This window comes from Agelaius phoeniceus, chromosome Z (genome assembly GCF_051311805.1).
Source record: "Agelaius phoeniceus isolate bAgePho1 chromosome Z, bAgePho1.hap1, whole genome shotgun sequence".
NCBI classification, from domain to species: domain Eukaryota; kingdom Metazoa; phylum Chordata; class Aves; order Passeriformes; family Icteridae; genus Agelaius; species Agelaius phoeniceus.
This window is the reverse complement of record NC_135303.1, coordinates 43,045,408-43,061,776: the sequence shown is the minus strand read 5'-3', so window position 1 is coordinate 43,061,776 and position 16,369 is coordinate 43,045,408. Positions and strand designations below refer to the sequence as shown.

Sequence of the window (16,369 nt, the reverse complement as noted above, 5' to 3'; positions counted from 1 at the left end):
CCGCCCTCCGTCTGCGGCTCCGCCGAGGGGAAGCCGAGCGGCGCCGGCTGTCAGGGTGCTCCGTGCCGTGCTGCCCCGGAAACTTCGGAGGCTTGCCGGGGAGCGCCTGTCCCCTGACCCGAGGGGCGCTCCGGTGGAGGGAAGCATCCCCGTGCGCAGCAGCTGGATGGCGCGGACCCTGAGACCTGACGACATCAACCCCCGGACGGGACTGGTGGTGGCTCTGGTCAGCGTCTTTCTGGTGTTCGGCTTCATGTTCACCGTGTCTGGCATCAAGGGAGAGACCCTGGGAGACATCCCGCTGCTGGCTATCGGGCCGGCCATCTGCCTGCCGGGCATCGCCGCCATTGCCCTCACCAGAAAGACCGACGGCTGCACCAAATGTCCCGAGAACATGCGTCCGTGCTGTAAGGAGGTCAGGGACCGGGATGTCATGGAACTGCTAAGGACCCCCTCCGACCTGGAGTCTGGCAAGGGAAGTTGTGACGAGCTAGACAGGAAAACTTACCGCAAGGACAGGAGAGGGCTGAGGGAAGAGGACACCGTGTTCATCTGCACCACCAGCACCACCGCCGCTGCCCCGGCAGAGTGCAAGAGCCCCACCAAAAAGGTAGAGCAGGAGGAGATGCTGAAATACCTGGAGAGCTGTTACCCAGAGATGCCAGAGAACGTGTTCGTGGGAGATAGCTCCACATACAGTGCCTTGGAGAAGAAGAGCTCTTCTTCCAGCAGGGACAGCACTCCTTGCCCTGACATTGAAGACAACATTTTTGTGGCTCCTAAAGATAGTGTCATTGTCTGCTCTTACAAGGATAACAACCCTTCTGACAGGTACTGTTGTTACATAAACCCCACTGGAGTCAATTCAGACCAAGAGACGACCATTGTGTGAAAGATGCATACTTTATGTATATGTATGTATACAAAAACTGCAACTTCGGCTTCTTGATTATCTTGGGGATAATATAGCGGACTGCATGGGACAATCTTGATACTATTTCAATTTCAAGTAGTATGTGACTGATACTCAAACCTTTTGTGCCTGAAGTACGCTTTCTGTAAGTAAACAAGCATGTTTAAAGGTTAAAGAATTCAATTTTTCATTTTTGGAAAAAAAAGAAATTTGATTTTAATTTTATTTTCTCCCTTTCCCTCCCTTTTGTTTTCCTGCTGCCCAAGCCTGTAGGCACACTGGCAGGAGGGCAGCAGTGGCTGTCAGCTGAGATCAAGAGCTGAATGAAACTCTGGAGCTGACTGTAGGAAAGAATGTGGTGATCTATGGCTGAATAAGTTTTTGAAATACTGTCACTTCATTTTGGGAGGGATTGAGAGATGTCAGCATGAACTCCAATAGCTGCCTGATGTCAGGGAGTGTAGAAATCATTTGTCACCCTTTGTCCTTGCTGGATTTTTTTTTCCTTTGTGTCAAGGAATAGGTGTCCTGACCCTGTGGGCTCTTCTGAAAGTCTCCTAGGAACCATATAGGCTCAGGAGAGTTTTCAAAGACTAACCCGTCATCAATAGCACGAACATAGATGTGTTAGCTTAATTTTCCACTGGTCTAGAGTTCACTGGAATGTTTCTAATACTTTTGGATTTTAGAGTATGCACTTGACAAGGAGAATGCAACATTAACACGACACAGTTCTTGCAGAGAGTAGGAGCAGATGTCAGTGAACTCAGGTCTTTAAAATATATTTCAGTACCTCAAAAATCACTTCAGGAATAGAATTCTGTGAGTTATGTTCTGAGTGGGATCTGACTCTTCTGAAAATGCCATTTTCTTGTGCCTTTTCTAAAATGCCAGATATTTGTGTATGGGGAATGCATGGTGACAGTCCACTCAGGGGTCTCAAAGCCATGCTTTGCTGGGAGAAGGGAACAGAGGACCTCACTGACAGGTGTTTTTTCACAGCTTATGGATACATAGCGAGAAAATGTGAAGTGGGTAATGAAGATTAACCATTCAAATTCAGAGCCTGCAGTTTACATACTGAAATACAAACCTGGCTATTCTGTCCAACACTAAGTTGCGTGTTCCGTGCTGTGCATAAACATCTTACCTGACCTTGGAGGTGTAGGGAACAGAGATGTAGTGTAACACAATGTGCATGCTAAGCAGCTACTCTCAGTGTTCAGGTCTTAGGGTAACAGTTCCTGAAGCATAGAGTAATTTGCTAACATCTCACAAAGCCCCAGTTCCTATAAGCAAACTCCCAGAACACCAAAAAGTTCCTGTGTGATGAAAGTCTTAATAGCTGCTCCTACTTAGATTGTTTTTGTGAACCATAGATTGTACCAAAAAAATGCATTGAGTTACCAGAGTAGGAAATAAATAATTTGTAGCAGCCTGAGATGTTGTGTAGAAAATGAAAAGGAATTTTGCACTTAAATGAGGCTTTCCATGCCCATGGAATTGTTTGGAAAGTGAATGTAAATTTTATACATATACTTATGTGTGTATTTCTTTGTTTGTTGAGAAACTTATGTGAAATTGTAACAGACAATGAGTCTCTGAACATGTTTCCAGAAGAAGGAAACAATTTTCTGGCTAACTTCTTGTCTTTCAGGCCAAATAAGAGGTTAACTCTTTGGCCAGGCTTTGGTCGGGCATCTGGATACTACTATGATAAATTAAAAAAACAGTTGCTTGTTGAAGTTAGGCAAAAACTCTGAATAGGTGGTTACAGCAGCTGTGCTGCTCAGGCATGCAGCCACAGTACTGTGGTAATAAATGAACACCTGCACTCTGTGCAGCCCGGGTTTGATCCAATGAGCAAAGGAATTCCACAAAAACAGACCCTCTCCCTGACACGTTCAACTTCCACATAAAAGCACTCAGTTGTTGTCAGCAGCTTGCCTTCTGCTTAGGCTTAGTCACTGCAGGACCTGATTCTGCAATGTGCAGAGCAAGTCTTTAGTGGCATGTCTTATTTCATGACCTGTGAAGCCAACAGATAAAACACTGCTGATGAACGTGTTGACAAACAGGGTCTTTTGCTTTCTGCTTCTAAGCAGAGCAGGTGGAGGTTCTCTTTGCATGCCCAGGGGTGCTCAGCATCCCTGGAGATCAGACCCACCATGAGAAAACAGGCTACTGGGTCCTGCCTGCTACCTTTGACAGGGTTGTGAGTAATCACTTGCCCTGCATAAGAGAGCACCAGCCCACTGGGAACCTAGATTTGTACAGTTCTGCAAATATATATATAGATATATATAGGAAGAAGTCAAGTTTTTTCATTTTGTCTAGGATTAGATGTTCTCTGTCAAAAGTTACATGGGCTTTTTCAAGACAAGACAGCAAACTCTAGTGACAAATGGGATAGTAAATATATAACTTGATATACAGACATGCAGATCTTAGTCATGTGCTTTATTCCATTTGTAGTGTAAAAACAAGAGAATGCTTGTATTCAACAAAAGTTTAATGGGAGTGAAAACTTCTCACAATATAGAAAGATGTAAAAAAAAAAAAAGTGTTTAAAATTTGGTATTTACAGGCAATGTCATCCCTCCATTCATTCAGCTAAGATTTCACAATAAAATACAACTTTAAGCAATGTTTTTAGGCTAATATACCATAATCCTCTACATTTGTTTATTGAAAGTTTGAGAATTTGAAGTTAGAGAAATCAATTAGTACTGCCTCTGAAGCCTCTTTATTTTTCCTTTTTGTTCCCTGCTAGTTTAATAGAGGATGAAATGGAAATTGATCAATTTAGGCATGAAAAATATGAATTTTAAAATTTGAAAATGAAAGGGGTTTCGAGTTTTTGTTTGTTGAGGGGGGTTAGGTATTAATATTTGGGTTTTGTTTGTGTTTGTTGTTTTGGGGGTTTGTGGTTCTGTTGGTTCTATTTATTTTATAATAAAGTGACCTTTTTATAGTTTTGCCAGTAGAAATCAAATGCATATTTGATCACAGACATCATTACATCATTTTCAAATTTTTTATGCAGATAACATGCCCAGATCAGAGAGCACCTGGGACTTTATTTTCATTCAGCTCAAGTGGACACTAGAACTTGTGGTACCAGTGCTGATCTTAGAACAAGCAGGAATAATCACTTTGCTTTTCAGAGGCAGCTTCTAGTCTGAATTTGGCTTAAGGATACCACAGCTTGGGGTATGATTCCAAGCTGTGACCAGAGATGAGAGCTTCTTTCTGTTCTCGCTACATTAAAAAACCTTCAGGTCAGAGTTCCATTTCTCTCCTCAGTGCTCTCTTCCAAACAATGTATGAAGTTGTAGGGGGGCTCAATTTGAGGGATAAATATCTTGGGGGATAAATGTCTTGTGAACCACATGTTGCTTAGTCCTAATGTGGCAGGCTGTATAAAGCATTTAATGGAAAACAGTTATTTGGACATTTAGAGAAGTTTCCTAAGATATATAAACTTTCTTTTTGGAATAGCATTTATCATAGTGCCACAGTGTAGTTTATCGTCTTTTAAGAGACAATATAATATGTAGATCAACAAAAGGTAATTTTGTGTTGTTTTGTTTAAATGTCTGTTGTCATAAGTAGCATTGTTAGTCATACAAGCTGATCTCTGCAGAGTCTTTACAAGACAATTTGAAATTTCAATCGGTGTGCACTTTGTCCTCCTGAGTGCAAAACAATAGCTGGTCCTTTCGGCCTGGAACTGAATAAGCAAGAGGTGAGTGTGCTCAGAGTATGTGTCCCTCTGGACTGTTCTTGATCTGCATTCTGTAGAAGTGTCATACTCTTGCAGAGGCAGTTCCTCCCACTCTGATCCAAACTCTCTGCTGTCCTGGCTCCAGTAACTATTTATTATGTTGTAATTTAGTGGAGTAACAGCTACTGTGACCCCCTCTCACCATATCTGCTGCTACATACCAGACTTCGTGGAGTGAGCTCCTGACTTTGGCCAGGGTGGTAGAATTTGACACTACATCATCCATCCAATCTAAGCTGTTATGTTGAGACATTCAGTTATATTGTCAGTTCTTGCAGCACAAGCTTGGGATTTTGCCATGGGTCAGAGGCGGGTTGCTGTCAGGCCACCAAGTACTGGCAACCTGATTTTCATGTGTGTGGGGACCAACCTATTTACTTGCAGGGCACAATCAGCACACAAGACCTTGACTCAGCATGTTGGCAGTAAAGTCATGGCATAGGAAACTTTTGAGTCCTGAAAGGTTTCTGTCAATGCTTCTAATATAAATTGTTTTAAAACTTGTAGAGGAGTTTTCTAATAGATAGGCTAGAGGTGTTGTCTTGACACATGGTATGGGGCATCAGCTGCAAAGCAGCTCATGCTGAGCCCATTTCCACTCTGAGCCAGTCTGAACATACAATCCCTACAGGGAGAACTGTCAGCAGGTTGGTTACTCCCCTGGTGGTATGGGCTCTTTTATTGCTCTAAACCACAGAGAGAGTGGGTTGAGAAGTCACTTTTCACACACCTTGGCCAACTTTCATAGATAAGCATTACCTTTAATTTAGCAGTCCTATTGGTGCTGGAATTCCAGACGCTCTATTGTCTTTACCAGACACAGAGATTCAGCTTTCATTAGTTTTTAAATCTTTGTGTGTTTTGTGCTCAGAATAGTTGCATAGATTAGCCTTGTGTCAGATACATGGAAGTGTTTATGTTTAATGGTTTTACTTACAAGCTGCACCCTGGATGGGTGTGTGTATATATGCTATACATTTGTCTGCAAGGGCAGGAAACAGAATGCACAATCATAACACAATAGTAATTTGAGATCTCCTCAGAGGTGTTTTTCCAACACCTTACTCAGCTTTTCTGCTCAAGTCTATTGCTGAAATTTTAAAATTCCTTCAGTTCTTTAGGAGAGAAAAAACTTCCTAGAAGAACAACTCTGTTGTGGCTTTCTAAGAACACACAGTTCTTCCAGCAGAGTTAAGATATTCCTTGTCTGTGTTTCAGTATGGCCCCTGTGAATTCCTGGAAAGTGAAATCTGAATTTTTCCAGTGCTTTGCATTCAGCATTTCCCCAAACCATTGGTGAATGCCCTGAACCTTTAGTCAATTCTGAAAGATGCATTTCTAGCTTTTTCTTTTTCAACCTAAAGTATCCTTTTCACTCCTCAGGGAGTGAAAAAAGGGTGAAACACTTTGAAAATCTGTCTCTGTACATGTTCTAATCAGAGTAGAACAGAAGAGATCTTCATAAAAGCAAAAGAGACCAAAAAGGCATCACACACAATATTTCACTATTTTGTCAGGTTAACTGTGTTGAATTCTTGTCACAAAACCAGTATGTTTAGTGCACTGTTCCATGTGTGTATTGTATCTTTGGTAGCTTACCCAGATGGCTCCTCAAGAAGGAAGAGAGGATGTTTTCCTGCCTGAAGGCATGATACAAGAACTACAGGAAAAAAATTACCATGTAGTGGGGATCTGATTTTAGATCTCATCAAAACACTTATTTTCACACCACTCTATTTTAGTAAGAAATGCAGTAATAATCAGCAATTGTGCACAGTCATGAACATAAGGATGCTCCTATATTAGCTTCATATTTGGCACTCTTGGTAAGAATTACTTACTTTGTTGTTGAAATCCAAGGCAAATTTTGCAAAGGTGTAACTAAATATTTCATGTGGAGCTTCCAGATAAAGCTTAGTGCTGTATGAAAACTGTTGAATCCAGTCTTGGCAGTTTAGTTCCAGAAAGGATCACATATGTGTTTAAGGCATAGTGCAGAGGAAAGATGGTGTACAAATAATAAGGTGGAATGGGTTGTTTCCCTGTGTGAACCAGAGGACTGTGGTTACTATGCTGTGGGACATTAAATAACATCATGTAGACTCATGTGTGTTCTTTGGAAGGTTTCAGTAATTAGGGCTCCCACACAAAGAAATTCTGAACACCCACTCTATCACATTTCCAAATGTGGTTGTTTTATATCTCTGTATCTGAAAGTGCATTTAAATTTAAAACCAAATTTACCTTAGGAGGAAAGGCAATTTTCCCATATTTTATTTGGAAAGAACATTTTAGTGCAAAAATATTTTATCTTTGAATTCCAATTTAGAATGTATAAATTGTACAACACAATGTTTTATACTGTGGGGAAAGGAAGAATTGGGAGAGGAATTAGGAAGACAAAGTGCTCATTATCTGAAAAGCAGATGGTGCTCAGCTGGAGTATAAGCAGAACAATCTTGCATAGCCTTGTCTTTTAAAGGTTTTAAAGGACAGCCCCAGAAAGACACTCTTAAAAAAACCAAAGATTTCTACTTTTGAGGTCAATTGAGATGGAAGGGCTATTAGTAATTTTTAGGGGTCTGAGTAGGTAGGAGAGATGTTCTACAAGCTGGGAAAATCTCATACTAATCAGACATTGATCTTAAAGAGACACTGCATCTTTGACTGCATAGTCAGGTTCAACACTCATTTTATGCCCCTGCATTGTTTGCAAAAGACACCTGATTTCACTTCCCTTTTATTTAAACAAATTATTTCATTTGACTAATTGGCTGTACAAAGAAGCAGATAACTTTTCTGTTTCCAAAAAAAATAAGAACCTTGGAATTGGGATTTCCCCCCCCAAACCAATTCACAAGCAAAGTAAAATATGTTTGCTACCTAATCTAGGGGATAAAGAATAACTTCTGGTGGCAAAACATGGTATTTTCCAGTGCCCATGGTTTGAATAAAATCTTGGAAGTTTTACACTTGGAAATACATTAATGAATTTTTGGCTTTACATGTTGTGATTTTTTAAAATATTGTGATTATTCAGTCTGTTCCTCAATATTCAAGCTGAAACAATATAGTGAAAGTTTATCAATCTAATAAAAGACTTTCATAAGTCCATTTCTGTGTTGTGTGATTTTTTTTTCATGTTCCTGCCTGCATTCTCACTGCCAGGTAGATGGAGCTGTAATAAACAATAATCAGAATGCACAATCTTTCCAATAAAATCACCACATTGTGAATAGAGTCTTAGTATCCTCTGTATTATCTTGCATGACTATAGAAAATGAATGGCCACTCTGTGAAGTGATCTATAAAGTACAGATCACCTTCACTTCTTCAGTTCTATTATTGCAATTGCTTTCCCATTTTCTGGCATGGATAAAATCATCAAGAAAAGGAAGAACACATCACATATTTCTAGTATATAGTGCCATTTTAGAAAAGAATGCTTGCTAGATTAGCTGACTAGTTCCAAATCTGGGATGTGAATCTGTGGATTTAAAGCATCTCACAGATGAGCACGGTGCTGGTTATCATACTTCAGTTTTACAGGCTGGTAAATGCTTTCCTGTCTCTGAAATATGGCTGTTGTCATTGACTATATCTGTCAAAATGCCTGAGATTAATCTTAAAATACTTGTCAGTTGATTGAGGACACTTCTGTTTGTGTCTGTAATATTCACTGCTGTACTTCTATCTTCCAAAGTCAGTCATATCATCACAGTCATCAGACAAACTGACATTAATAACGACTATTGCTTGAAGTTGCAGGAAAGATATGAGAGATTCAACAGTCTGTAGAAAATAATTCGTGGGAGATGTTCTGTTGAAGGAGAGGATCAGGAAGTAACAGTGAAACTGAGGTAGGGTGACCCAGGCACTCTTCAGGCTGTACCTCTTCTATAGAAAACTACCATGCTCTAAGACTCCTGAAGTCAGCAAGAGTCTCTGCTGTCCTCATCAGAACTTGAATACTACCCAAAAACTTGTCAGTGGTTAAAGCTGCCAATCCAGCAAACTTGCCATTGGTCACTCATCACTTGTTTCTATTTAGATTTTAAACTCATAAGACACTTTAAAAAAATCTTTTAATTCTATAGACAACATTAAAATAAAGCAGAAGAGTTAAAACTTAAATACTATGGACAAAGCATACACTTTCACATCCACATTTGATAAGGATATCAACCTTTTTAATAAAAACGTAAACAAATGCTAACTCATTAAGATAATTATGTAAAATATTTAATACATCAAAAAGCATTGTCATAAAGCAGAGAGTTTCACAATTTATAGATAACATTTGGATAAAGGAAATGGTTGTATTAGAGGATATCTCTGGGCTACTGATAACTGAAAGGTTTATTCTGCTAAGATTACAAAACCAGTAATTGTACTATACCTTCTACTATGAAATTTAAAAAGATAAAGGAATTTTTAAGCTTAGAAAAAATGTGAGACTAATTAAAATTTTTGATTTAAAAAAATTTGGCTGGACTTTACGTTGGGATCTCATGTGCCAAAGTCAGCTATGTCTATGTCCCTCACTGCGATACACAGACTTCTGAGACTTATTTTCACTCAGAAAGATATACATCTTTTCTGTATAGTTCAAAAAAACCTCCCATAATTTGGAAGTACTTAACTTTCTACCTTTGTTAGGCATCCCTGAAAAGTCTATCATTATGGCTGCATTTACTTCTCACAGAAGCTGAAGAAAGACTGTAGTGTGACACTCCTATCACTATCACACAGCACATACTTGGATTTGAAAGTTGTAGCTATGCTATGTAGCTATATAGAAACATTAACAAGTAGTTAGCTGCTCAGTTAAACTCCACAAATTTAAACCAGAAATATTGCAACTACATGCATGTTTTTGTACTTGTACCTAGGATCAGGGACAGACTGGAGGGTAACGGAGAAGAATAATCAGGATTAAGTGGTGCTATGTCACTCAAAGTCCTTCCTTTTCATCTCCTCCCAATTAACTTTATCCACTGCAGCCCACATTATGGTGGAAATGCTTTGACCCTTGATATCCTTTGTCTCTCAGTTTCACTTATTCTGTTAGATTGTTTGTTAACCAGTTGAACTGGAGTGGGCTAAACTCTTCAAAATAGATTAGTCCTGAAAGGTAAGTCTTTAACGACAGCCAACACCAGCGATGCTCACAGAATCATGCTCATCTAGAAAGTCCCCCACTTGTAGTGATGTAGTTCTCTCTTTACAGGAAATACTGGCTCAGGAATCACCTTTCCTAAACTGTGTCCTAAATTACACAGTGACTCAGAGGGCTGCCTGATTTCACTGACAGACAGCTATCCAGCAACAGTAGGTTCACCACCGCTTCAGTCAAAGCAAAAACATCAGCTAACGTTAACAGCTATTTTTCAGAGAAATCCCAGAGCAGCTGTAGCAAACTTTACCCTATTTAGCAACAGCATACAACATCTTGCATTTTTCTACCAAGATTTTCCACAACAAGATGCAGATGTCACGAGGAATTGCCTGTATGGAAACACACCAGACTTTCTTATTAATTCCTCTTTCTATGCCCCAGACAATGGAGATTAAATGGAAGTAGAAATACAAATTCTTGTTTCAATTTGTATCCATTATAATTTCTCGGCTCTTTTCTTCATCTTTCTCTTTTGATGGATCTTACTTCCTTGCACGATACACACCTCATTTGTCCCTTTCACAACCACGCCCACAGGGTTTATGATACCACTAAACAGCAACACTGTACCATCTCCTTTCCTGTGTGAGCACCTCACAGGCTGGAAGGTCCAATCAGCTGATTTTGAGGTCATGGTGGCTGCTGGCTGAGCATTTCCTATCAAAGCCACATCAAGAAGTAACACTGGGAGCTACTTTCTGCTCTGGTAGCTGGTGGGCCATTTCTGTGTATTATTCCTTAAGATGAGTTTTTTGCTTTTTTTCTATTTTCAGTGCCACTGCTGGAGGAAACACCTGTAAATAAAGCCTGAGCTAATACATTCACAAGGCCAAAGGGGTGTATTATCTCTTTTCTAATTTTCTAATTCAGCATGATGACCTAACAGACTGAAAGCAGAAGGGATACTGGAGTTAATGAGTGACTAGGAAGCAGGACTTCGGAGAGGATCACTGGGAAGGACACCTGGTATCGGACTATATGAAAATCTGTTGGCATCTTGAGGAGTCACAGAAGTGCTGGTGACTGCCTTCTGGGCGACAGAAGCTTTCTTACCTTCAAGCCAGTATGTGACCATGTCTCCTTTCCCCTAAGAAAGAATATTAGTCATGGGGTTATAAACCATCTGTTATTTATGAAATAATTTTTTTACTACAACTCAAAACAAGTCCCAAAAGGAGAAATATGTGCCTGTCAGCCTCTTTACACAGAGGAAAAAAGAAGCATAAAAGCTTTCCTTAAAAGATAATAGCAGTAGTATCAGTTAAAAAAATTCCCTGAAGTCCCATACAAAACTGGGTCCACATGTATGTTAATTCTCTTGTGGAACTCACATGATGATTTGTAATGTCTCTGAAGGACATTTTTGGATTTCAAGCAGTCATGACAGTGAGTGTGCCATGCAGGACTTCCAAGCTTGACTAAGTCCTTTGTCTCTGACTTACCAGGTTTGTCCCATGAACAAATCCATGGAGTTGGTCCTGGCTTAAAATCTGAACATGCTCTCTTCAGGTACAAGAATTAGTCTAACCAAAGCACTGTGAAACACAGAGGACTCAAAAATATAGGAGACTGCATGGGTTAAAATTCAAGGACTCCAGAATACTTTCACATTCTCCTCTCTGAAAAGCTGAGTATAAATGTTGCATACACACCTTGACTTGTAAATTCCCACGGCATGCTAACACATACTCTCCAATCTGCTCCAACAGCTGGTATGCACTTGAACTACACTGTATTTTAAGAGCTGGAAAGAAAGATAAATATCATATTAAACAATTTATACATCTAAGACAGATCCATATCTCAAAGTGTGTCAAACATTTCAAGACTCATTAATGAACTCTCCCTTGGGGGTTTTTTCCAAGTCTTTCCTTCCATTCCTTGTTATTTGTTATTAAAAATGTTTGCACACAAGTTCCAGTATCCTGGCCTGTTTGTGAGAACATCTCAGGGTAAATATGGGGCTGTCAATAAACACTACTGTTCATATTCTGCATCTAATAATATTTTTGTACTCTTCACAGTTCTGTATCTGTGCTACTGATGAGCATCCTCTGCCTGTGGTGAAGAAAACCATACACAGTTCTACTTCCTGGTCAATAAAGAGCCAGTGCTTTCTAAGCACATTTCGTTTTCAGCAAAGTCTAAACACTAAAGAAACAGCACGATTGCTCTGACTCCAAACCTATCAATTTAAGACAGTTGAAAGAAATGATATTAACATAACTCCATAATTTTTTTAACAGTTATTTTTCCTTAGTTGAAATTTTATCTTCATGTAAACCATGTAAACCTCACTTGTCTTGCCTTTTGCAAATGATGGAGGAAGGACCAATGAAGGACAGATAGGAGAAATTCTACTTTTGCTGGAAATCAAAATTTTTCCAAAATTTAAAAAAATTTAAGAAAAGTTTTTTTTACCTGTAACATTCTGTGAAACAGAGCCAATCATTATGCTTTTTTGTTTAAAAAACATCCCAGGTGATAGTAGGAGTGGCTAAGATTGTCTAACTGATTTTTGTTATATTAGAAAATGACAGTTCTATAATGTCCACTTTTATTTGTTTAACTGTTTTTTAGAGTCTTAGAACACTGCCTGTAGATCAGGAGATCTAAGTTTCAGATAGATACATATCTCAGAACTATTCTTTGAAGAGACATTATATTTCAGCTTGTCATCTTGCTTGAGAACAAGACACTAGCACTCAAATTCCAGGTGATAGCATTTTTAGTGTGCATTGCTAGTAATTATTCTATTTTAAAGCAATCATCTTAGGGTTAAAACTTGGTAATATAATCTGAGGTCCTCAGATGTATGTGGCCAGAAAAAGAGGGAGAGAAAATAAATGCTTGAAAGATAAATACTTTGTCTTTATTTCTAAGTCTATAGTGCTGATGCACCATCTGAGAAAGAGACTGGCATACAAAACAAAAGATAACCTATGAATGATGGAAGCAGATTTTGGAGGTATTAGTTTTAAAGGAGTTCAGATAAGATGACACAAGGAACATGAATGGTGTTATCTGGGAGACTAACAAAACGAAAATGAAGTTATATGTCTTCCATCCAGGTTAGTATTTGCTTTGGAAAAATAAAAATGGTGAGAAGCAATGGACGCAAATGATTCTCAAATCCTTTCAAAAGTTTCAAATCCATCATTTAGGACCATTCCCCTGCCTTTCTTCCTTATTTTTAGGGGATCATGATAGATGTTGAAAGTATCAGTTTTTACCATGAAATTAAACTTGAAAAATCTTGTATGTGCCTAGCTCATTTACAATGCATTAAAATGTGAGCCATAAAACTACTCAGCTTTGTTTCATGACTGTAAGAAAACAAGCCATCAAGGTTCTGTGGCATGGAATCACTAAATCAGTTAAAATATTTCAGAATCTGAGTTTCAAATGTTCATGTTAGCTAAAGACAAAGTTTTCTAAGTAGACTTGCAGCTCTGTTATCTCTTAGGAAGAAGCAGTGAGAATACCTACACAAAATTTCTGTTTAAACTCCTTTCTAGAGGGCACATACATAATCTTCTATTCTGGCTGAAGACAGACACAGCTCCCATGATATTACTGTTTCTTGTGTTCCCCATTAGAGAAAATTATCAGCGGCAAAAGAGGAGTAATGAAAATACTCTTACCATAAATCCAGCTGAGTGCCAGGAACAAATAGAAACAGTGAACATAACCACTTGCCTCTCATTTTGTTTTAGTCCAAACTTTTTTTACTGTAGAGAACTTCAAAGCCACAAAAATCCCTTCCCAAGACTTGAGAAATAAGGGGATCTGATTGCAAAAACAGTTGCAGAGAATATCATTCAAATAATTTGTCCCTAGGCAGACTGGACCCAGAAATCAAGAACCTCTTTACAGGATTCAGAATTATTTGAATAGGTCAGGACTCAAAACTCAGCCTAACATTTTTTAAGAACTAATTCAGGGATGATTAAAACCCCATCTGCAGTTTGTCCCTTATTACCTTCACTGGTAGATTCCATCCTGGAAGCTGTGTTCACAGTATCTCCAAATAAACAGTACCGTGGCATTTTCGTTCCAACAACTCCAGCTACAACTGCCCCTGTTAAGAAATGGAAAGCAAGATATTTTGTGTTTATAAATCACATAGTCAGTCATACAGCCTTGTGGTTGCTTCCTACACTACCTTACATCTTATTTGTTAACCATATAAAGACTGAGTGTCAATATTGTCTTTACATGGGTTACAAATCTGTCTTACAAGTGATTTAAAACATAGAAGATATGATTTCTTGGCAAGACAATGTACGCTGATTAGTTGGCAGATGCTGGGCTGCACAGGACATGTCCAACTCTGGCTGTCTATCAAGCAGGAATTGCAATCACATCAGATTAAATCAGGGAGCTAGGAGTCTGAGAGTGAAGCCTAGATCAGACTGTCAAGAAACAATTCACTGTTTTGAGAAGAGAACAGCTGATAAGGACAGGTTACAGACACAGAATGGCAGTTGTAACTCACATCATCAAAGGCAGAGGGGCTATGGGATGTTTCCAATGTTGTATTCAAAACTGAGCTACCAATATCCCATGCATCTAATAAATTATTCTGTTGGGATGACCTCTATGTTGTGTTCCACTGCGTATCAAAAAATTAACTTTATTTTTAATGGAGAGGAAATGGCCACTACAGGTGCATTTGTAAGGCTAGAGAAGAATCTTTTGCAGCTTTCTCAACATACCTGAATGTATTCCTGCTCTTATCTTTAGGAGGGTATTAGGCTTGTGTGGGATCTTAAAAGTCCTGCAGACATCCAGAAGGTCTAAAGCCATGCTTGCAATCTCACCAGCATGAAGGATCCCATTCTCCTTGGGTACTCCCGACACCACCATATCTTAACACAACAATGTAACTGTGTTAACCTTTGCCATGACACATAGATTTACTAAAGTATGCTGCCTATAATAAAAAAAAAGGAAGAAGCCCAATTCCTCCATATCCCAAGGCACAATTACGCCTGTTGAGCAAAGAAAACCAGAAACAAATTAATGCTAGGGCAATGGCTCATATGTGGAATTACCTTAGGTATGAAAAATGTTGTATTTCCTTCTTATTTTGACATGAGATTTATTCCCTCCAATCCTTTCTCTCTTCATCCTCCCCTCCACTGGGTAAGGTTAAAGTGGGACAGGCAGTGCAAATGTGGCAGTTCAGTGCCTTCTGTCATTGGGCAAATATTATAAAAAAAGGCAATGACTCCAACTAGTGCTTCCCGCACTATGCTTTAAAAACTGATGATGGGATCTTGGGGTCCTAGAGTGCTGAGCTGGACAACCATGACTGTGAGAATTATAAACTCCCACTAAACCCTGAACTTATGTGGGATTTGCTGCTCTAGTTTGAGCCCTGTAAATCTATGGCACGTGATGGGGTTCATCCCATTGTACACAAAGAGCTCGTGAAGTCATTTTAAGATTTCTGAAAATGCTTTTTGAATGGTCATGGAAATCTGAAGAGGTTCCAGTCTACAGGAAGCTGGCAAATCTGCCAGCTTTCAAGAATTTTTCCAAGAATTTCAAGAATTGCAAGAGGGACAACCCTGCAAATTACAGGCCAGTCACTCACTTCAGTGCCCAGTAGAATTTTGGAGCAATTTTTTCTGGGAGGTAATGAAAAATGCCTGAAGGACAACACAGTCATTGGTCATAACCAGCATGGCTTCATGAGTAGAAAGCCCTGATTGTCACATCTGATTTTCTATTACACAGGATAACCCACCTAGGTGATCAAGGGAAGCCAGTTGATGTTATCTTTTTGGATTTCAGTAAAGCTTTTTATACAGCTTCTCCCAGGATCCTTCTGGACAAACTGTCTGGAACACAGCTGGATAAACAAATTATGTGATGGGTGAGCAACTGAATCATGGGTCAGGCAGAAAGGGGGTGCCTGAATGGGGAGACATCAGACTGGTGATCTGTCACCGGGGTTCCACAGGGCTCCAAGCTCAACCCTGTGCTCTTCAGCAGCTTCATAAATGGCTTGGACACAGAACTGGAAGGGTTACGAAGTCTCCCGATGCTACTAAATTGCCCCATAAGCAGAAAGGCCCAGCCAAGAGACCTTGTGAAATCAGAGGACTGGGCAATCACCAACTTGATGTTTAAGAAGGAAAAGTATTAGATTCTGCTCCTGGAATGGGGCAACCCTGGATGTACAGACAGACTGGGAAAGGAAAGGCTGGAGAGCAGAAATGAGTGCAGGAAAGACACCTGGGACTCCAGGTTGAAGTTGAACATGAGTCAGCAGTGCCCTGGGGTGCATCGGGCACAGCATCACAGCCAGGCAAGGGAAGGGGCAGGATTGTCCTGCTCTGCTCTGCTCTGGGGCAGCCTCAACTCGAATGATGGGGGCAGGTCAGGGTACCACAATATAAGAAATATATATATTTTGAGCTGTTAGAGAGTGTCCAAAGAAGGCCACAAGGATGGTGAAGGACCTTGAGGGGAAGTCATG

At 39.7% G+C, this 16,369-nt stretch overlaps 2 protein-coding genes across 2 annotated transcripts in view; one reads left to right on the top strand and one right to left on the bottom strand.

Moving 5' to 3' along the window:
• Window positions 1–34: 34 nt before the first annotated feature.
• TMEM215 (transmembrane protein 215) lies at window positions 35–7,814 on the top strand. Its single transcript, XM_077171781.1, has one exon. The coding sequence runs from the start codon at window positions 167–169 to the stop codon at window positions 890–892; it is 726 nt and encodes a 241-aa protein (XP_077027896.1). The 5' UTR covers window positions 35–166; the 3' UTR covers window positions 893–7,814.
• Window positions 7,815–8,768: 954 nt separating this feature from the next.
• LOC129133193 (atrial natriuretic peptide receptor 2-like) overlaps window positions 8,769–16,369 on the bottom strand; it is a 37,605-nt gene continuing 30,004 nt past the window's right edge. The window contains exons 20-24 of the mRNA XM_077171836.1: window positions 14,598–14,750; window positions 13,862–13,960; window positions 11,532–11,623; window positions 10,933–10,966; window positions 8,769–10,673 (exon numbers count right to left, since the gene is read on the bottom strand). Coding sequence (XP_077027951.1) covers window positions 10,618–10,673; window positions 10,933–10,966; window positions 11,532–11,623; window positions 13,862–13,960; window positions 14,598–14,750 — 434 coding nt within the window. The 3' untranslated portion in view covers window positions 8,769–10,617. The remainder of the gene's footprint in view (window positions 10,674–10,932; window positions 10,967–11,531; window positions 11,624–13,861; window positions 13,961–14,597; window positions 14,751–16,369) is intronic.

What these genes read in the sequence shown, in the direction of transcription:
- TMEM215 (XM_077171781.1), top strand. Translation starts at nt 167, where the DNA reads ATGGCGCGGACCCTGAGACCTGACGACATCAACCCCCGGACGGGACTG.